This window comes from Hoplias malabaricus, chromosome 16 (assembly GCF_029633855.1).
Source record: "Hoplias malabaricus isolate fHopMal1 chromosome 16, fHopMal1.hap1, whole genome shotgun sequence".
Lineage (NCBI taxonomy): Eukaryota > Metazoa > Chordata > Actinopteri > Characiformes > Erythrinidae > Hoplias > Hoplias malabaricus.
This window is the reverse complement of record NC_089815.1, coordinates 7,587,931-7,606,255: the sequence shown is the minus strand read 5'-3', so window position 1 is coordinate 7,606,255 and position 18,325 is coordinate 7,587,931. Positions and strand designations below refer to the sequence as shown.

Here is an 18,325-nt window from a genome sequence, read left to right as displayed (position 1 = left end):
ATTTAAGAAGGATATGTACATAATCCTTGTATTAAATAGGACATAAGTGTCCTGACATCCTTTTAAAAACAAGTGTTTGTGTGAGTGAGTGTTTGTGCACGTCTTTGTGTGTGGGACGTGGCAGGCTTTTAGGCTGATCTTTCTGCCAGATCTCTGAGCTGTGTGTGACTGGCTTTCTTTGCTCTGGACAGACAGATTAGAGAGAGCTGGGGCACTTGGCAGGCCTGTGTGTTCTGCTCTCACTAGCCCAGACGTCTCCCTGCTCTGAGGAATGAATAGAGATCTTCTGTGCTGGAATGGCTGGAATGGAGGCTCCACCAAACAAATTTTTGCTGAAAAGTATGAATGACGGTTCACTTCATTTCAACTAAAATGTTCTTTAGAGTCGGTATTTAGCATGGTGGGATAAAGTGGAGCACAGGTGAGTCAGCATTTGGGGAGCAAATGCAACATAAGTAGCAAGAGCAGCTGTCACTTCAGTCAGTGAGCCTGGCCGCCAGCCGAAAACTTCTAAAGGCAGCTTTTCACATGGTGCACAGAGTAGCACGCTTGTGTGAATGCAGTTATTTAGAAAAGTTTGGATAGCCCTAGTCACATTACATGTTTTGTTGATTTTTCTAAACGTTAAATACGTTGTTTGCATGATGTTCTGTATTGAGGATGTGCATGTTTTCTCTTAGAAAATCGATAATATATGCCATCAAGGAGTGAAAAATCAAAAACAACAACACACAGAAACTACCACTAACACACTATCCATCCAACTTCTAATTAGCTTCAACACACACAAAAAACACTGGACTTCAACTTGAGCAATTGGACTGTTTATTGCACTAGAACTATTAAGGCCTGAAGCTTTATTCTGTGGCCTTGCTGCACATTATATACCGCCCTGTCTCATTTGTACATAGTAAATGCTCTTATTTTTCTTATTTTTCCCTTTTTTATTTCTCTGGGTTTTTTTTTTAGTATTTATATTTTTAGTTTATTTTGAAGAATAAGATTTGCATTGTTCGTTGTAACTAAACACATGGCAATAAAACTCTTGAACCTTGAATTTGACCTGAGCCACTAAACTTTTGCATAACAGAGCATAGCAGTTGGAGGGTGTAGAAACTTGGCCAGGTGAAGTGTGAGGAAAGTTACAATGCTGTTTGTTAGCTTTGAGCAAGTGTGTGATGGGTGTTTCTCAATCTCTTGTGAGTTGCCTTACTCCTATTGCCTTTATAGGTGTTGTGTAAGTTCAGCAGCATTTTAACAAACATAACGCTATTTATCACTTTACTTAGTGATTAAATCAGCGATTATTCCTGTTAATTTTACTCAAGTAATAATGTTCTACAAAGGGAGAGTGACGATTACGCCCATGCTAACAAGTTAGCTAGCAACTTACTTAGTAGAAAAAATAGCCTGAGCTCGTAGAGCTAGCTAAAAACACCACTGATTTACCGAACATAATCAAATGACTAAACACCACTACATTAATATTAAAAAATCCATTTGTTGCTGCCAAATGCTTCCTTTGTAGTCAGCTCGCTAGGTACTGAGACAGTGGATATCAGTGGGAAACAAACAGCAGATCATCCACACAAACACAGATTTGAGAGCCCTGCAGAGAACTGAACAGCAGGAAGTTAAAGCCTTTATTTGCCATACTATAGTTTGCCAGTCTTGCATAACTCCCACTGTTGGACTTTAAAGATGTAGAGACGTTGAAGTACTCAGAGCTGAGTGCTATTCAGTAACTATACTATATGTTTAAGCTTGTGGACACTGTTGTACCCACTTTTCTTTTGAAGGGTATTAATGAGTCTTTGCTGCACTAACAGCTTCTGCTCTTCTGTGAAGGCTTTAAGTTAAATTTGGAACATTTCTGACAGGATTTGATGGCACTGGGCCATGAGAGAGTTAGTAAGATCAGATATTATATGTCATGTTGGATGTGGTTGTAGTTTTCTCAATGGAGGATCTTGTTGTCATGGCATGTGACTGAAGTGATAAACAAACACTGAGGTTGAGAAATGGCTGTTTTTAGCTCGCTAGCATGTTTTGAAGAAATTAATGGATTTTTATGGAACTTTAATGAACTAAAATGTGGATTAACTGTTCATGTCTAAAATTTACATTTACCAGAATAAATTGTTATGTTTTTATAATTTATTGACTGCTTTCAGTTGTTGTACTGTTGACTTTTGTCCTTTACAACTAGGCACTTTCCTCCTGTGACAATTTAGACATTCCTAGGACAGTTATGAAAAGCCTTCTATAGGTTAGGATTTTTATCCCTGTGAAACTAACAAATTAATTAATTAATTAGTTCATTAATTCAGTCTAAAATCTCCACTCAAACGTTTTTTGTTTGTTTGTTTGTTGTTGTTTTTTTTACTGTGGGTGGAAACCCACGCAGACACAGGGAGAACATACCAAACTCCACACCGACGGTGACAATGTGTTTATATTGTTATCCAAAAGTAATCAGACTGTTCCTGTGGTTGACACCAAGTAGAGTCTGTACCTTGGGGTCAAATGCATATGCAGGAGGCTTCCTGGTGGTCTAACTGCATGGAGGACAGACAAGCAGATGAACCTGATCAAGGCTGATGTCCGTGCATCTAACTGGGCAGGAAAAGCAGTTGCAAATTTTGGAGGCAGTTCTTGTGTCTCTGAAGGAATCCTACAGACATTAAAGGCTGGAGGAAACTGACTAGTTTGAAACACATTATCCCTTCCCCACTGCGTCGGCACTCTGATTCTGTCAAGGTAATACTGTCATCTGGAAATCGACTGTGTAGCTTATATTTTCAGCACTGAAGCCATTAAGCTCTACCTGCCTGTCTCTCCTACCTCCATCTTCTGGAGTGTTCAGCAGTTTGATGGAAGAAAAAGTGCACTTATGGGTCATTTTAGAACTTTCCAGTGCAAAAGCCATGGCTATTTGATTATTGCTTTCCATTTGACAAAGGAGTAGAGTGGAGAGCGCAGCGACAGTTTTGCCTTAACTGTCTGCCTTAGCCACTCTCAGGCTTTGAATATGAGAAGCGTATGAGTCAGTGCATACACTCAAGCTCAAACACACACACACACACACACACACAGCCCTGTTCTCGAGTCAAGTCCCAGCCCATTGTAGCTGAACCAGCAGCTCTGCTCTCCACATTATAAAACAGAGCAGCTGAAGATTAAGCGGACTCCATGGCGCATCCTTGTGAGATTCAGCCTGTGTATATAGGCTGTGGTTAACGCAGTGTATGAGGCTTTCTCATTAAGAGCATTTGCTGTGTTATAAATAACGTACAAAGTTAACTTTCAAAGTGGATGTCAGCTTTTTATCATTGTCCTACTGAGGCCTGTGCATTAGATTAAAGGTGTACTGCAGAGACAGGCTGTATAGCTCATAGTTTATGTTCCCCTGGAGACAGGATTGTCTATGTCTGAGAAATCAATCTCACACTCTCTCAAAGAAACCCACATTCTCCCAGTTACTTTTATGAAGGCATATGCAGTACTCTGCAAAAGTCAAAACCCTTCTTTTATCATTTATTTAATTTCCAGTTCATTTCCAGGTGTTTCAAATTATTAATTTCTCAGGAAGTTATTCAGGGAGATTACAATTAATATAATCCACTAGCCTTAAGAAGGAGTTTCTGAATGATAGTTTGAATAGCCTCCAGACAATTGTGATAAAGGAGGTAGACCACCAATACTGTCGTCATCAGATAAGTAGTACATACACTTTTATCTTTCAGAGCTAAAAAATCCACTGGTGTCTTTGTCCATCTTGTCATGTGTGTCTGAAAGGACAAGGTGCTCTCTAAAAGCTGTTGAGAGAAAAGGAAAATTTGCAAAAATGATGAAGGTAGTGCTATTTGCAGAACAGTGGCCTCACAATCATGAAACCAGACCTCAGCGTCATTAAATGTGTTTGGTATTGTACAGAACTTAATAAGCACAAAATGCAAACAAATTCTAAGACCACTGAACCTAAACTAAGTGGACAGTATAAATTCATTCATTCATTATCTGTAACCGCTTATCCAGTTCAGGGTCGAGGTGGATCCAGAGCCTACCTGGAATCACTGGGCGCAAGGTGGGAATACACCCTGGAGGGGGCGCCAGTCCTTCACAGGGCAACACACACACACTCACACCTACGGACACTTTTTGAGTCGCCAATCCACCTACCAAGGTGTGTTTCTGGACTGTGGGAGGAAACCGGAGCACCCGGAGGAAACCCATGCGGACACGGGGAGAACACACCAACTCTTCACAGACAGTCAACCTGAGCGGGACTCAAAACCACAACCCCTAGGCCCCTGGAGCTGTGTGACTGCGACACTACCTGCTGTGCCACCGCACCGCCCACAGTATAAATTATTAAATAATAAAATAAGACATTTTAAGTTGAATTATGTAATAAAACGGATGCTATTATGTTTTCTGTTTCATAAAGCGTATGTTTTCCTTTTTATCCTAAGCTTGAAATATGAATAATGTGTTTTCAGTGACTGCTGCGACTAGAAATTATAAATGAAAAGTGGTCTCTGACTAGATTTATCATTCTGTTTGTGTCAGGATTATAGAACTAGTGCCTGATTTCTGTGTACATTTGTGTGTATGTATCTATCTTGGTGTAGGTATGGCAGTGTGGTGGCAGCGTGGAGGTGTTGCCATGTTCCAGAATCGCCCACATTGAGCGTGCTCATAAGCCCTACACAGAGGACTTAACCGCACATGTGCGCCGCAACGCCCTCAGAATGGCTGAGGTGTGGATGGACGAGTTCAAGAGTCACGTTTACATGGCCTGGAACATTCCACAGGAGGTGAGAGCTAGCAGTGGTTTTCATTTTTAACTTACAAATGCGATACTGTTTAACTTAATAAGGGCACATTGATGGTGGTATGAGGTACAGCGTGACGAGCTGTTAACACCTCGGTCTAAGTTCCTTCAGAAAGATTGTAGTCTCAGTGACCCCAGTAAAGATTGTGTGTATATTTGAATACTGTCATTGTTGGAAGAGACTTTTCTCTTTGATTAACTTTTTGATTGGTTCGTTCATTTACAAGTCCTGAAGAGTTACAGGTACAAGATCATGTTAAAATGCAGTTACAGGATCATGCTCCAGAAGCAGCAATATGCATGTACAGATCTGTAAATATACTGCTGTGTCAGGTTTTCCGACACCTGTTTGATGCAGATATTAACAACTGTGAGCTTAAAGATTAAATCTGTGTAATCACTTCCAGGCCGATGTTTGTTTTTCTCCTAGTTTATAGTGTGCTGTAACGTGCAGAATTCTGCGCTGTCTAATCTATCTCCGAACTCTAATCTCCTGCTTCACTGTGCACTGCAGGGACAGATCTGATTAGAAAAGTGCGCAGAGAAACAATTAGGCGGCGTGGAGCAATACACGTGTTGTTATTGTCTGTTAAGCAGCCATTACCTCATTTATAGTTCCCTAGCCCTGCTCGTGTCCTCGAGCCACTCATCCCGTATTCAGGAGCCTCGGCCCGGATCACGCGTTTATCATCCAGACAGCAATTAAGATAATTTTGGGGTGGAACGGAAGGCATAGTCAGATCATTGTGGATTGCCATGCTGGGGCTCTGCTGGGAGAGGGGCAGAGAGAGAGGATACGGTGGGCTCTGGATCTCGGAATCGTTCTGAGCTTTGAATTACATGAGCTGAGACGAGACCTCATATTTCAGCTTCAGTGACGGGAAGGTCATTGTTTTTTGTAGAAGCCATGCCTCAGTGCCAGAGAGCCAGCATAAAGAGCTTCATGAGTTCAGCCACGCCAACCCGAGCTTATGGAACTTGATTGGTGGAAGTGAAATGGATGAGTTGTTTCCCAGTGCTTGGTCATTATTATACGTCTTAGAGTGCTTGTTGAAGGTCAGTCTGGACGTAACAGACATCAAAACAGGTGGGTGAATTAAAGCAGCAGGAGCTTGGCAAATAAGAGGCAACCAAAGTTAAACCAAAGAGAAACTCTGATGTAAAGAGATGCGCTTGATCGTGATCTGTAGAATAGATCAGCTCTTCCTAAGCCTTCATTAGGAATTCTACTACTTCTCTTTTCCTGGAGTGCCAACCTACTATTCTCTTTCATGTAGAGTCCACTGTTCTTCTCTTCTATTAGAAGGGTACAGTTAATAGAATAGCATTAAAATCAAAGAGATTTATCGCTATCTTGCTTTACCCTGGAGTGTGTGTGTGTGTGTGTGTGTGTGTGTGTGTTAGGATTCAGGCATAGACATTGGAGACATCTCAGAAAGGAAAGCCCTGAGGAAAAGGCTGCAGTGTAAGACGTTCCGATGGTACCTGGTGAACATCTACCCTGAAATGAGAATGTATACAGATACAATTGCCTATGGAGTGGTGAGCATTCACTTTATTTATTTTATTTATTCATTGTGGACTTACTCAGAGAGAGTATGTTAAACCTGTTTTAAACACACACCCGACAAAGCTGACCTGGGAAATAAGGAAATGTAGTCACACGTTATCATTAACTTCAAATATACTTGAAAAATGATGATTTCTGTAACCTCTTATACAGTTCAGGTTCGCAGTGGGTCTGCAGCCTACACAGAAACACTGAGCATAGGAACACAACTTGGATGTGGCACCAGTCCATCACAGGGCAGTTCACTTCATTATTTATTCAACAACAACAAAACTGTTTAAAAAAACATACAGGATAAATATATTTAAATCAAATGAAAGTCGATTTGGGCTGCAGCAGTTGGCAGGTAGGACAGTGGTAATGGGAATAATCCCAGTTTTTTAGTGTAGCCCAGCTCCACATTTATCTTCATTCTGTATAAAAGCATGAGGTGGTGGAAAACTCTAAGCTATACTTTCACCTTGCTTGTCCCAGCAGATCTTTGTGCATATTTAAGAGAGTACTGTATATGTGCTGGTGTGATATGGTAAAATCCTGGAGACCAAAGCAAATCCACTCCGGAGCAGTGGCAGTGACGGACAGAGCTGAGGCGTGTGCATCGCTGGCTGCCTCTAAAGCTGCTCCTCTGGCTGCTGAATAAGCTGCAGCTCGGGCTCTTTGTGTATGCACAGCATTGTCCCTCAGAGCTGGAATTCGGGAGCTGTGCTTGCCACGTGTGACATCCACTCCCTGTTCTGTCTGAGGAAACTGAATGGGATTTCCTGAATTGCTTGACAAAACGCTGTCTGCATTTTCTGAGCCGGGCCATTGAAGCGTACCTCCGCTACTTCCGATTCGCCATTCATGTCAAATCCCTACAAATCGTCCTCTGTATTTTCTCCTCTCCACAAACACAAACACTCCACTTCTTGAAGGTGGCCTGTTCATTTTCTGGTTGATTTCTTCTGATGTGTTTTTCCTAGCTGAAATGAAAAGGTGGAGACAGTGTGGAAAATAGGTCAGCCTTATTAAAATTAATTCTGAGAGTAAAAGGGTTCAGAAATAACTCTCGCCCTCATTACTCCACGGCCTGTCAATCAAACTGGGGTCTGGAAGCTGAACACAGGGCACTAAAATGCAGAGTCATAAGCCACAAAAAACAATGTTCAGAAAATAAATACTAGCTTTAGCAATTGTGATATACATCACTGTGAGAAAGGCACATGCACCATTCGTTTATTTAATTTCTAGTCATAACTATTTGTATTTCAGGTGAAATAAGCATAGAAAAACTTCAATCTCCAATGTAGTAACTTTCTGAACTTTCAATGGAAGACAATGTAAAAAGATTTATTCATTTTCATTCATTGTCTGTAAAAGCGTGTCCAGTTCAGGGTCGCAGTGGGTCTGGAGCCTACCCTGAATCACTGGGCGCAAGGTGGGAGCACATCTTGAAGTGGGGTCCATAAAACGATTTAATTCAGAGTAATTTTGGAGCATTTCAACATGGAGGTCAGAAGCTGTGTACAAATTATGAAGTGATCTATAATAAAAATTCACAAAAATAGAGATGCATGTATTTCTTTGGACACCAGCTATGTATTAAACAATAAATTACACAAATACTTAAAATGTTCAGTATTCACTGTGCTTAATGTCCATATTTACTGGGAAAAAAATAAATGAAGGGTGGTGATTCACTTTTAAATGGTAGAGTAGCAGAAGGCTTCAATATTCAAATAAGCTTTAAGAAAATGTTTTGCATGTGCCCTGAGCAATAGCAGCTCCAGATAAGTGTATCTGTGGGGGGTGAACCAATGTATTCAAGCTGTCCTGCAAAAGTAAATGACTTTAATCAAATGAATGCAGTTACGCCTAATCATTAACCAAGTCACATGATTGATTCACCAATATGGGAAAGCACACTGCTAACTCAGTGTTGTTTATCTGTAGTATCCACTGCAGTCTTCTTGTAGAGACACTGTTTTCTAAGGGTATGCACTATAAGCAAGTGCTTCCTTCATTCATTCATTCACTTAGTAATTTTTGTAACATCCTGAGCAGGGTCACCGTCGATCAGAACTTGGGTGAATACATCAGAGACACCCAGTGATTCGCACCCGTGGACAGTTTCACACAACCCAAGACCTGAAAACTGTGTGTCAGTGACACTGTAGTGCCATAGTGCTTCCCATATGGATTATTAATAATACACAATAAATACATTTATATGTATTAGAGATGTAGATTGTTCAGATGCTTTTTGAAAGATGAGGTAGAGGCTGTAGTGTAGAGGAAATGCTGCCATGCAGCCTCAGGGAAAATAGCAAACAATCCTGAAAGCTTGAGGGACAGCAGTGACACAATGACCATTTACAAAGAAACAGCCTTGAGCCATAATTCCACTGTTAGCATTCTTTTACCAATAAAAAAAGAAGTGGATTCTAAAGAGATCTTTACTGATCGTCATTTTTTAAACTCTGGGTTCCAACCGTGTTTTGTTTTGTGTCTTTGTCTTGTCAACAGTTGAAGAACTCTCTGAAGAGTGAACTGTGTTTGGATCAGGGCCCAGACACGGACAACGTTCCAATCTTGTACCTCTGCCACGGGATGACTCCTCAGGTGGGTAGCCTTCCTAACCTCTCTCTATGTCTCTCACGCTCTCTCCGCTCTCCTCTTTCTCAGTCTACTCCTATGACCCTGATCATTTTGTCTGTTGATCCACCACATGCATGCCAGTCCTGGCCCAGCCTGTTCCTTTAATCCTTGCCTGAATTCATGCATGTGGTCCTGTTAACAGAGGGCCCCCACAGGAGTTTGTAATCAGGACTCTGTTCATTTGAGAGCTGTCCTTCCTTTAAATGAGACCACTTATGTGCTCACCAAATCACATTTGAGGGCTGCAGTAACCCAGAATTAAAAAGCGAATTTTTGTTTGCTCCCATTATATCACCCATGGGGTATCTGCATCAAAACATGTAATATTTTGTTATTAAATCTCACTAGGAGCTCCTTGAAATAATGGAAGGAATTATATCCAGAGTACTGATTTGGAATTGTGAGCTGATACCACATGTGTGTTCATGAGCTGAAGAGGAGATAGATTTGTATTATTTGAATTGCAAGAAAAGTAGACAAAAAAAACTTGCTTGAATAAAGCTTGAAATGTGCCTCCTCTGTAACAAAATTAATCACTTGTTTATGTTATGTTAAGCACGCAGATATGGAACTTGCTTACCACTATTTAGCAGTCTGAATTGTGTCCAGAAGGGGGCGATTTTAACGACAACAAACAAAATGTAAACACAGCAGCAATATTAACATAATATAATATTCACTCTGAGACTAGCAGTTAAATTAGATTTTTTTTAGTTCACCTGTTTAATTTACATTTCCTTTCTAGTTCTAACAGGAAAGAAACAGACCTTTTATTTTCAAATCGAGCTCAGAGCTCCTTCAGCAGATTCCACAAATGGTCAGATGATAATAGTATGTCTTAGACTTCTGTATCCGAGCCTTCCTGGATGAACAAAGGCTTGTCTTTGTTTCGTGTGTGCGTGTACTCCACATAAACACCATGACTCACAGTATAATGTCGTGGAGTGTGTGTGGAGCGAGTCCTCGTTCAGCTGGTGGAGTTATTAAAAAGGTGGAGAGCTGCCAGCCGAGGAGCTGAACTGTCTCCCTCGCTTCTCATCTCTCTCACAAAGGACGCTCATTTATATTTGAGGAGTTTTTTAAAGCCCAGTTCAGCATCATCCCCTCTCCACAGTAAAACATCCACTGCCCTATCCAGCGGTCAGCAGTGAAAAGGAGAGGCAAGAATCCCTGGAAACCTACATCATATCTCAGAATATATTAAAAAAAAAACAGAACTTTTTCTGTTTAAACAGCAGATAGGAGACACAAGCGTCTATGAAAATGTGTCTGATTTTGCTGAGCTGGTCTCAGGCCACTTCATTGGAGTACACTGAGCGCATTGAATATATGGATACTGCACTGTTCCCAAGGAGATTAACTCCTGTCTCTCGCTCCCTCTCTTTCTCTCCTTCCACTTGCCATTTGTTGTGTGGAGGAGGAACGATAGCTGGAACTGTTCAGAGCTGATATGTTTTGGTCGACTTTGAGCAGACGTTAGCTGATAACTGTTTCTGCTGGAGGCCACTCCTCGACATTGCCTTAGCTCGGGTCAGACTGATGCACACGTTGTTGTTTACCTGAGGAGATTTGCTGTGCTGGCTCCATGCCAAACCATCTCTAAAATAAAAACAGGGTGCATGCAGTGAATAGTGAAATAACAGTGAAAAACTGGCCCATCCCCATGAAATTATTAATGACGGCCAATGGATATATTAATAACTGAGGACAGTTTATGGGTGTTTGTTTTGTTTACAAAACTACATAAAGACATTCTGGAGCACAGAATTTGATGCATCGATCTACTGTGAAATTTTAACGCAGTGGTAAAGATGGAACTCATATTCAAATGAAGTAAGGAAATATATAAACATGTTACAGCAGAATGTGGGACATATTTGCTGTGAGCTTTTGTAATTGAAATCAGATTTAGTAATAATTATGACAGGCTTAAAACAGAGCAACCGGCTTTGATCAGAGCTATATTTGTGATTTTACAAATGAAGTAGGTTCAGAAGTGCTTTCTCAGTGATTGGCTTTGTAGTTGTGATGTAAGTTTGGTATTGATTTGAAGCTGTTATAGTTTGTTCACCCAGCCTTGTACGAAATAATCAGTATGATGTATTTTCTATTTTTAAAGTTCTCAAAAGCAATTTCTGTCTGACTATTTGGATCCAATATTGCAGGGATTCCAAGTACCCACTGCATTATAAACTTGAAAAACAGGTGTTCTTTACAACAAAGGTTTTGAAGCAATCAGGTGTTCAGTGCTGACCTTGTTCCACTCGGCTTGACCTCTTGTCAAATTGTGTTGCTTGCCATGAAATTATGATTCTCTTATTGCCTAGAGACCAGTGTGGAAGGCATGAGCACTCCCCTCCATGCTAATAATCTTCAAAAAGATGTTTCACACATCTTTTGATGATGAGGGAACTCTGAAAATTAGTGCTTAAAGATTAAACAAACTCGAATTTGTGTCCACAGTGGGTGCACCTTAAACAAGCTGGATATTCTGGTGTGTGTTTAGACTCAGACAGATAAGCCCCGAAGTGTGAGAATTCTGAGGACAAGTGGACACATGACTTCGGCACTCACTTGCCTCAGGCACAGAGTGAAAGACATGCCTGCCAGATGTTACTCAGCCTCTGGGTTGTGCCCCCTTATGTTCATCCCCTCTGAAAATATACATCTTAGGTTCCTTCTTCCAGTATGCCAGTCAACTGCAGTGGGACTCCATTGCCATCTGTGGTGGCTGTCCATTTTATTTTTCCTGCTTTCAGCAGATGCCACTAGTGTTCCTAGTGCACTTTCTGCTCCCAAATGTGTGCCCTTGAAACACAGGAATTGCAGGAAATAACAAGGACACATTACGGTTTCGTGCTGGATGGATCTGTGACTCATTCTTCTCTTTCCATGACACAAAAGTCATATCCTGTCATGTCTAATCCTCCCTAGGAAATCTTCACGGCACAAATAAAACACCTACATTTCATTCACATTAAGTATTTTTAGCGTGCATTTTTTTTTGGCATGCAAGTCATGCATTGGACACGTCATTCTTGGACTTTTTTAAAATAAATTTTTAGCTTGCACTAAGAGAGAGAGAGAGAGAGAGGTTTTATTTGCGGACGCGTCGTCTGCAAATGTTTGTTCTTTCTGATGGATGTTGTCATGGTTACAGATTTAAGGAGTGATCTGCTCCACTTTTTTGGGCACTGTATTTTGGGCAGCCATGACGTGGCTTGCTCAATTAACTTGTGAGGAAAGCTTGTGCACATTTCCATTTAAAAGGTATTTTGGAAACATCTGAGCTTTTTATAGCTTTAAATGGTGCAGTTTGTATCAAAACACCATTATTACATCTTCCTAATTTGCAGTCGCAGGTGCAAAATTTCGATTTGGATTTGCATGCAGTGCATGCTCTCTAATTCTTCCCACATAAATTTTCCATAAGTGACAGCGTGGCTGCTCATGGGGGGTACCTGTGGTGAATGTGGAATGACTGTTATTTTGTTGTTAGACTTTGAAGGGCGGTAACGCATGGTGTACTCATTTTACAGCTTCTAGTATTTCCTTGTGTTTACATGGCTCACTGTTTTGCTGCTACACCATATTCACAAGCAGCTTGACAGTTCATAAACTGGATGTATTTATCTGTTAACTTGGTTTCTTACAGGAGCAGGAGGTATAGAAGTGACTAATTGCTTCTCTCTGCCGTTGTAATTTGCATCATTCGGCAAATCCAGTCTTCACCCGTATACACTCTCTGTTTCTTTTTCACCCTTTGCTCATGAAACAGAAAGCCTAACAGGCTGCAAGCTTTTTATAAATCCTTTGTTTTATTTTTATTATACTCCCTGCCAATTGCTTGTTTTCTAATCTAGGCTCTTTGTTGTTTCAGAATGTGTACTACACCAGCACTCAGCAGCTCTACGTGGGCATTCTCAGCCCCACCATCGACGACGACGACAACAAGTGCCTGGTGGACGTGAACAGCCGGCCGAGGCTGATTGAGTGCAGCTATGCCGCAGCTAAGCGCATGAAGCTCCACTGGCTTTTTACTCAGGTAAGAAAGCCTCACAAAGCAAGAAAACAAAAGACAAACCAGGGAACAAAAATGTAGAGCTCAGAGAGGACCAAAAAACAAGCTTTAAATGAGCCAGAGAGGAAAGCACTGTGTGAGGTAGAAAGCTGAGCTACTGGGAGGGATTTGGTTCTATGTGCTAATCCAGACCTCTCATTAGAGCTCACGGAGGCCAGCAGGATACAGAGAAACCCTTCCACTTCACACACACTCACACACATGCACACAGACTTACACATTCCTCATCTTCATTCACTTGTGAACTGTAAATGCATTGTAACGAGTTTCCCTCTGCCCATTATGTGCCTGGGCCCCTGAGCATTGCTACATAACGAAGGCGACATCAAACTAGTTGGTTGAAGAAAAGAGCCAAATGAAGATGCAATTAAAACAGTTTTGTAAAACAATGAGCTTTTGAACAGGCAGTGTCTGGTGACTTCCTGACTACAAAGCAGAAAAAAAGAGATTCTGGAAATAGAACTAACAGAAGATAATGACTTTTAACGCCATTGATTACACCGTCTGGTGCAAGTTAGGCCAGGGATTTGGTGCCTGTTGATTAAGGTGGTTTTATTTCAGAGGAAAGATAACGATGGCACTATTATATTTTCACTCTTAGTGATTTCATTAATTAAGTTGTACCCCACCAAATGCACCAAATTTTATTTTTAGATCATTTTTGTCTGTAGTCAGCTTTAGTACCTTAAAATTATCTTCTGCTGCTCTTGAATAAAACTCATTAATGTCCTACTCTCTTTCTCCACACACACATACACACACTCACCTTTTAACTCGCACACACGTTCCTGTCTATATATCAATGGAAGGGATCAATGTAGTGATAGAGTGATCTCAAGTTAGTTCACCCCCTAACCCTGAAGTTGAACCTACAGCAATTATCATAACAGCCACCCAGCCTATTCTTTATAGCAAATCAATGTGTTGGTCTGGCACTCTCCCACACACACTCAGTCAAGAGGCAGCTGAAAGCAGCCTGGGGTTCTGCCAACTTAAGGTCCATCTCAGGTAGTACATCAGCAGCGAATACTGCTGAGGCAATTTAGTTTCCACAAATAGCAAAACAAAGTCACATCCAAACCCACTCTACACCATAATCTTCTTCATCCGAATAGGAGCTAGTTAAAGGCAAACTACACCATGGTAAGAATGTACACTTCCAAATATAAAAGGAAGGTAGGAAATATAACGTATAGCCCTCAGACTGTACTTTAAAGCCGCAGCATTGGACAAAATGTTGGTCATATTTAACCAGAAAAATCCAGTTTCTGAAGCAGAGAGTAAGCAGTTATTCACTTGATCACTGACAGATCTTTCATATAAAATAAATCAGAGCAGATAATAAATAAAAAATGCTCTATTATGTAAAGATATATGAATGATACCCAAATTAATTTTGCTTTCAGATTAAAAGATGACACTTCTAAGCAGCCTAGCCACTAGTCTATGGTTTCTCATTATGTGATTATTTTGCCAGTGAACGTAAATGTGGGTGGAGCTTGGATTTTTATTTTTGATTTTTTTCATGCAACAGAACCTTCATAGGCCCTTTATAGATTGGTTCTTTTTTGTCTCAGCAGGACCCATTTCAAAGCCGTGAAAGTATGAGGTCAGTGAAACATCTGAATGTTATAATTCTTACCTACACTCACTATGTGTACAGGTTGAGACATTTTACCTCAGGTGATTTTCTCCGGCTTATAATGTGAAATGCTCCATGCAGCATGACAAATCAGAGTGAAATTAGGTTGAAGTGAGGAGGATTTCTAGGGAAATAAATGTACTTGTGAGTGTTTCCAATGAGCCGAGAATATTTTTGACATTGCTTTGGGCAAAATAGGATGATAGCAAAGCACAGAACTCTGCATCCTCTGCCTGGTTTAGATGCCCTTTTTTATTTCACGAATCTAGACCCTAGAACTCATGTCCTAAAGATAAGATGAGCTTATCTCATTTCTAGATAAATGAAAACAAGACAAAGCTCGTCCACAAACAGATTTTTTAATAAGATTTCCAGAACCAGTGCCTCAGAAGACATTTTCCGTGTTTTGTGTACGTTTTCTTTTTTCATCACCATTGTCTTTGTCTAGATCACTTTGAGTAATTATTGATACACACTCTTTCTTATGTTGTTTGCCCCACTCAGATAAATATGTTGCGTTTAAACTGCATCCCAGATTTTGCACGAGTGGCTTGTTCGTTTTCTTTCTCCGAGTGATTCATCTTGTTTCATGTGCAAACTCACAGTGACGGATTAGAAACAGATTACACATTGAAATGATGAGCTTTATCTTCCCAGTGTTGTACACAGTGCATTGAAGCAGGCAATTACTTTGTTCAGTGGCCTGAAGGAAAGTCAGCCTTACAGGGCTAAACAAAACAAAAATAAAAGTAACACTAACACAAAACAACACTAAATCTGTACCACAGTTACTGTATGTACCACACACCAGGACGCCTCTGTGGCAGAATCATAATTAATTACCCTTGCAGTGAATTTTGACAGCTACACTAGTAAACCATGGTTTCGCGATTTAGAACACAGCCGTTAATGAGCAGCTAAACTGAACTACCTCCTGTATGGTGCTGTAATGTGATGTTGCACTCATTATCATCCTGCGAGTGTACTGTGTACTGTGAGTCTGAACTGAGGCTTGAAATGGGACTTGCTGCTGGATAAATGCGGCAGAACTGGCCCCTTCTGCTTTTAAAATAGCAGCAAAAAATTAATTTAAATCTACTGACCCCCACTGCAGACACTCAGTCAAGTCTTATTGTCAAATCAGATGAAGGACATGATTGGTGCCCTGTGTTTTCATCTCTTGTACTATAGCCATACGCAGGTAGGTAGGTCACTAGTCACTAGGTGGACAGAGGGATGGATGGATGGATGGAAGATGATCAGCAATAACGTTGACAGAATAACGTTTGCCTCTATACCACTTACTATACAGGTGCACCTTGTCATTTTTGATGTTTTGAGGACCACCACAGATCATCTATGATTTGGGGTGGTGGATCTTTCTCTGCGCTGCAATGACAATGAAGTGGTGGTGGTGGTGTTAGTGTGTGTGTTGGGCTGGTACGAGTGGATCAGACACAGCAGTGCTTCTGGAGTTGCCACTCAGTGCTCACTTTATTAAACACTTCTACCTTGTTGGACCACCGTGTAGATAAAGTCAGAGACTTGAGTGGGTGGACTATTCTCAGTCCAGCAGTGACACTGTGGTGTTTAAAAACTCCAGCAGCACTGCTGTGTCTGAACAGCACACACTAACACGCCACCACCAGTGCTGAGATTGATCCACCAGCCTGTGTGGATCCTAAACATTAAAGAAACAGGGTAAAAGCGGGTTAAGAAAGTATGCTTAGCAACAGCTGGACCACAGTATGTTATTTTAGAACACCATTAAGTGCACCTACATAGTAAGTGGCGCTGATAAAATGTGAGTGTAGAAACGAGGAGGGGGTGTAATGTCATGGCTGGTTGGATTTTGTCTGTACTGATAACAACCATTGCGTTTTAATCATTATGTAAGCTTCCATTACTTGCTAATTGCACTGGCCTCTAGTTGCAGTGTAACAATACAGAGGCGAACGTCACACACGCTAAGCATGACTTGGCTGAATGAAGGGCTAAAGGGGGGATTGTGTAAATTGATTTCTTTCCGAACTGTTGCTCTAAAGAGTTCTTTCTGCCCACCAGCAGACACAGTCATAGTGTTTGATTTCTATCCGTCCTGAACCCTGGTGTTAGCACTGAAAGCCTGCTCCACTGCACTCTGACCTGAGAGCTGGCAGGGGAAGAGTTAGGCAGATACATGTGCCTCTGTAAACTCTCCTCCACAGGCCGGAGATCAGTGCTATCTCCCTGCCTTAGGCCCTTAGCCTTCACTTTTATGTCTGAGGCTCAATGCGTTGCTCTGACTTCCCCCCCTCGTGTGGAGAAAGTGCCAGGATACCCCCTCCCCCACCTTAGGAAAGCAGGCAAAATATGAAGGAAAATGAAGATGAATTTGATATATTCGACATGCTTTGAAATTTTGGGCGGAATGTATTTTTGCCCCTAACTTTTTCCATCTCTTGAGTCACTATTGTTTTCTGATCACTGTCCGTCTCAGACTGTTGCCTCTTCTGCTGTGCTGTGAAGGATATTTGGAGTAGCGCAGGCTGAAATGTTTGTTATGCCGTAGTGCATTTTCACCCTGGGATTTTCAGACATTTTGAGCAGAGGAACCTTAAGCTGCTCAAATTGGCGCAGCAGGAAACAGCATCAGAACAAAACATGTCTATACTCAATCTGTCCTTTTTTTTTGTTTTGGTTTTTCTTCCAGGGAGGCTCCATACAGAACAGAAAGTCAAAACGATGCCTAGAGCTGGTGGAAAGCAATGACAATGAGTTCGGCTATCAGTTGGCTCTCCAAAAATGCACTGGACAGAAATGGACTATCACCAATATACTGCCTGGTAGCACCTTGTAATGGAATTTTCAGAGTGAAGAGCAGCTGGAGTCACTACACTGGACGCCACCGAGAAGCTCTGACAAGACCGTGATGCACCTGGATGTCTCTATTTGAACTTGACATCATATGATAAATGTTACACATTTTTCCCTATTAGCTACTGTACATGTGCATATGCGTCAGCCACGTTTGGCATGAGCCGCATTGTGCATTTATGAAGTTCCACACTGTTCTATTTTGTGCAAGGTATTCCCTGAGTTTGTGTTGACCTGAAGGTTTTACTGGGCCCAAGGCAATGATTTTTATGTATTCTGCCCATATTTTTGCTACTGTGTAGCAAGCTTTGGCAATGTTTCTTGCTGTATTCCTTTCCTTCTAGTGTCTCAGGTTTGTAGTTGGAGATTATTTTGAAATCAAGCTGTACATTTTGGGGACATACCAATACGTTGGGATATATCTAGATACAATCAAGTATTTTATATTTACCTGTAAATATCCTCAGTATTTATAATATACGACATTAAAGGAAGAGGTGGTGATAGAAAACAAGCCGCGTTTGTTTATTTTCATGAAAAACGTGACCTTAAACCATTATCTTGATAAAAACACTTATCACGGTGGTTGGCAGCTGACAGGTGAGTAAGTTCTCCGCAACACTCCAGTGCCGTCGGATGCTCTCCCCCTGGTGTGCGTGTCAGTACGTACTTGGCTTAATGCCATGCTGCTTAGCATAATGT

The 18,325-nt window shown here is 41.2% G+C and overlaps 1 protein-coding gene across 1 annotated transcript in view; it reads left to right on the top strand.

Moving 5' to 3' along the window:
- galnt18b (UDP-N-acetyl-alpha-D-galactosamine:polypeptide N-acetylgalactosaminyltransferase 18b) overlaps window positions 1-18,101 on the top strand; it is an 83,165-nt gene extending 65,064 nt beyond the window's left edge. Inside the window, exons 7-11 of the mRNA XM_066647549.1 lie at window positions 4,635-4,820; window positions 6,242-6,379; window positions 8,913-9,008; window positions 12,925-13,089; window positions 17,460-18,101. Coding sequence (XP_066503646.1) covers window positions 4,635-4,820; window positions 6,242-6,379; window positions 8,913-9,008; window positions 12,925-13,089; window positions 17,460-17,606 — 732 coding nt within the window. The 3' untranslated portion in view covers window positions 17,607-18,101. The remainder of the gene's footprint in view (window positions 1-4,634; window positions 4,821-6,241; window positions 6,380-8,912; window positions 9,009-12,924; window positions 13,090-17,459) is intronic.
- Window positions 18,102-18,325: the final 224 nt, after the last annotated feature.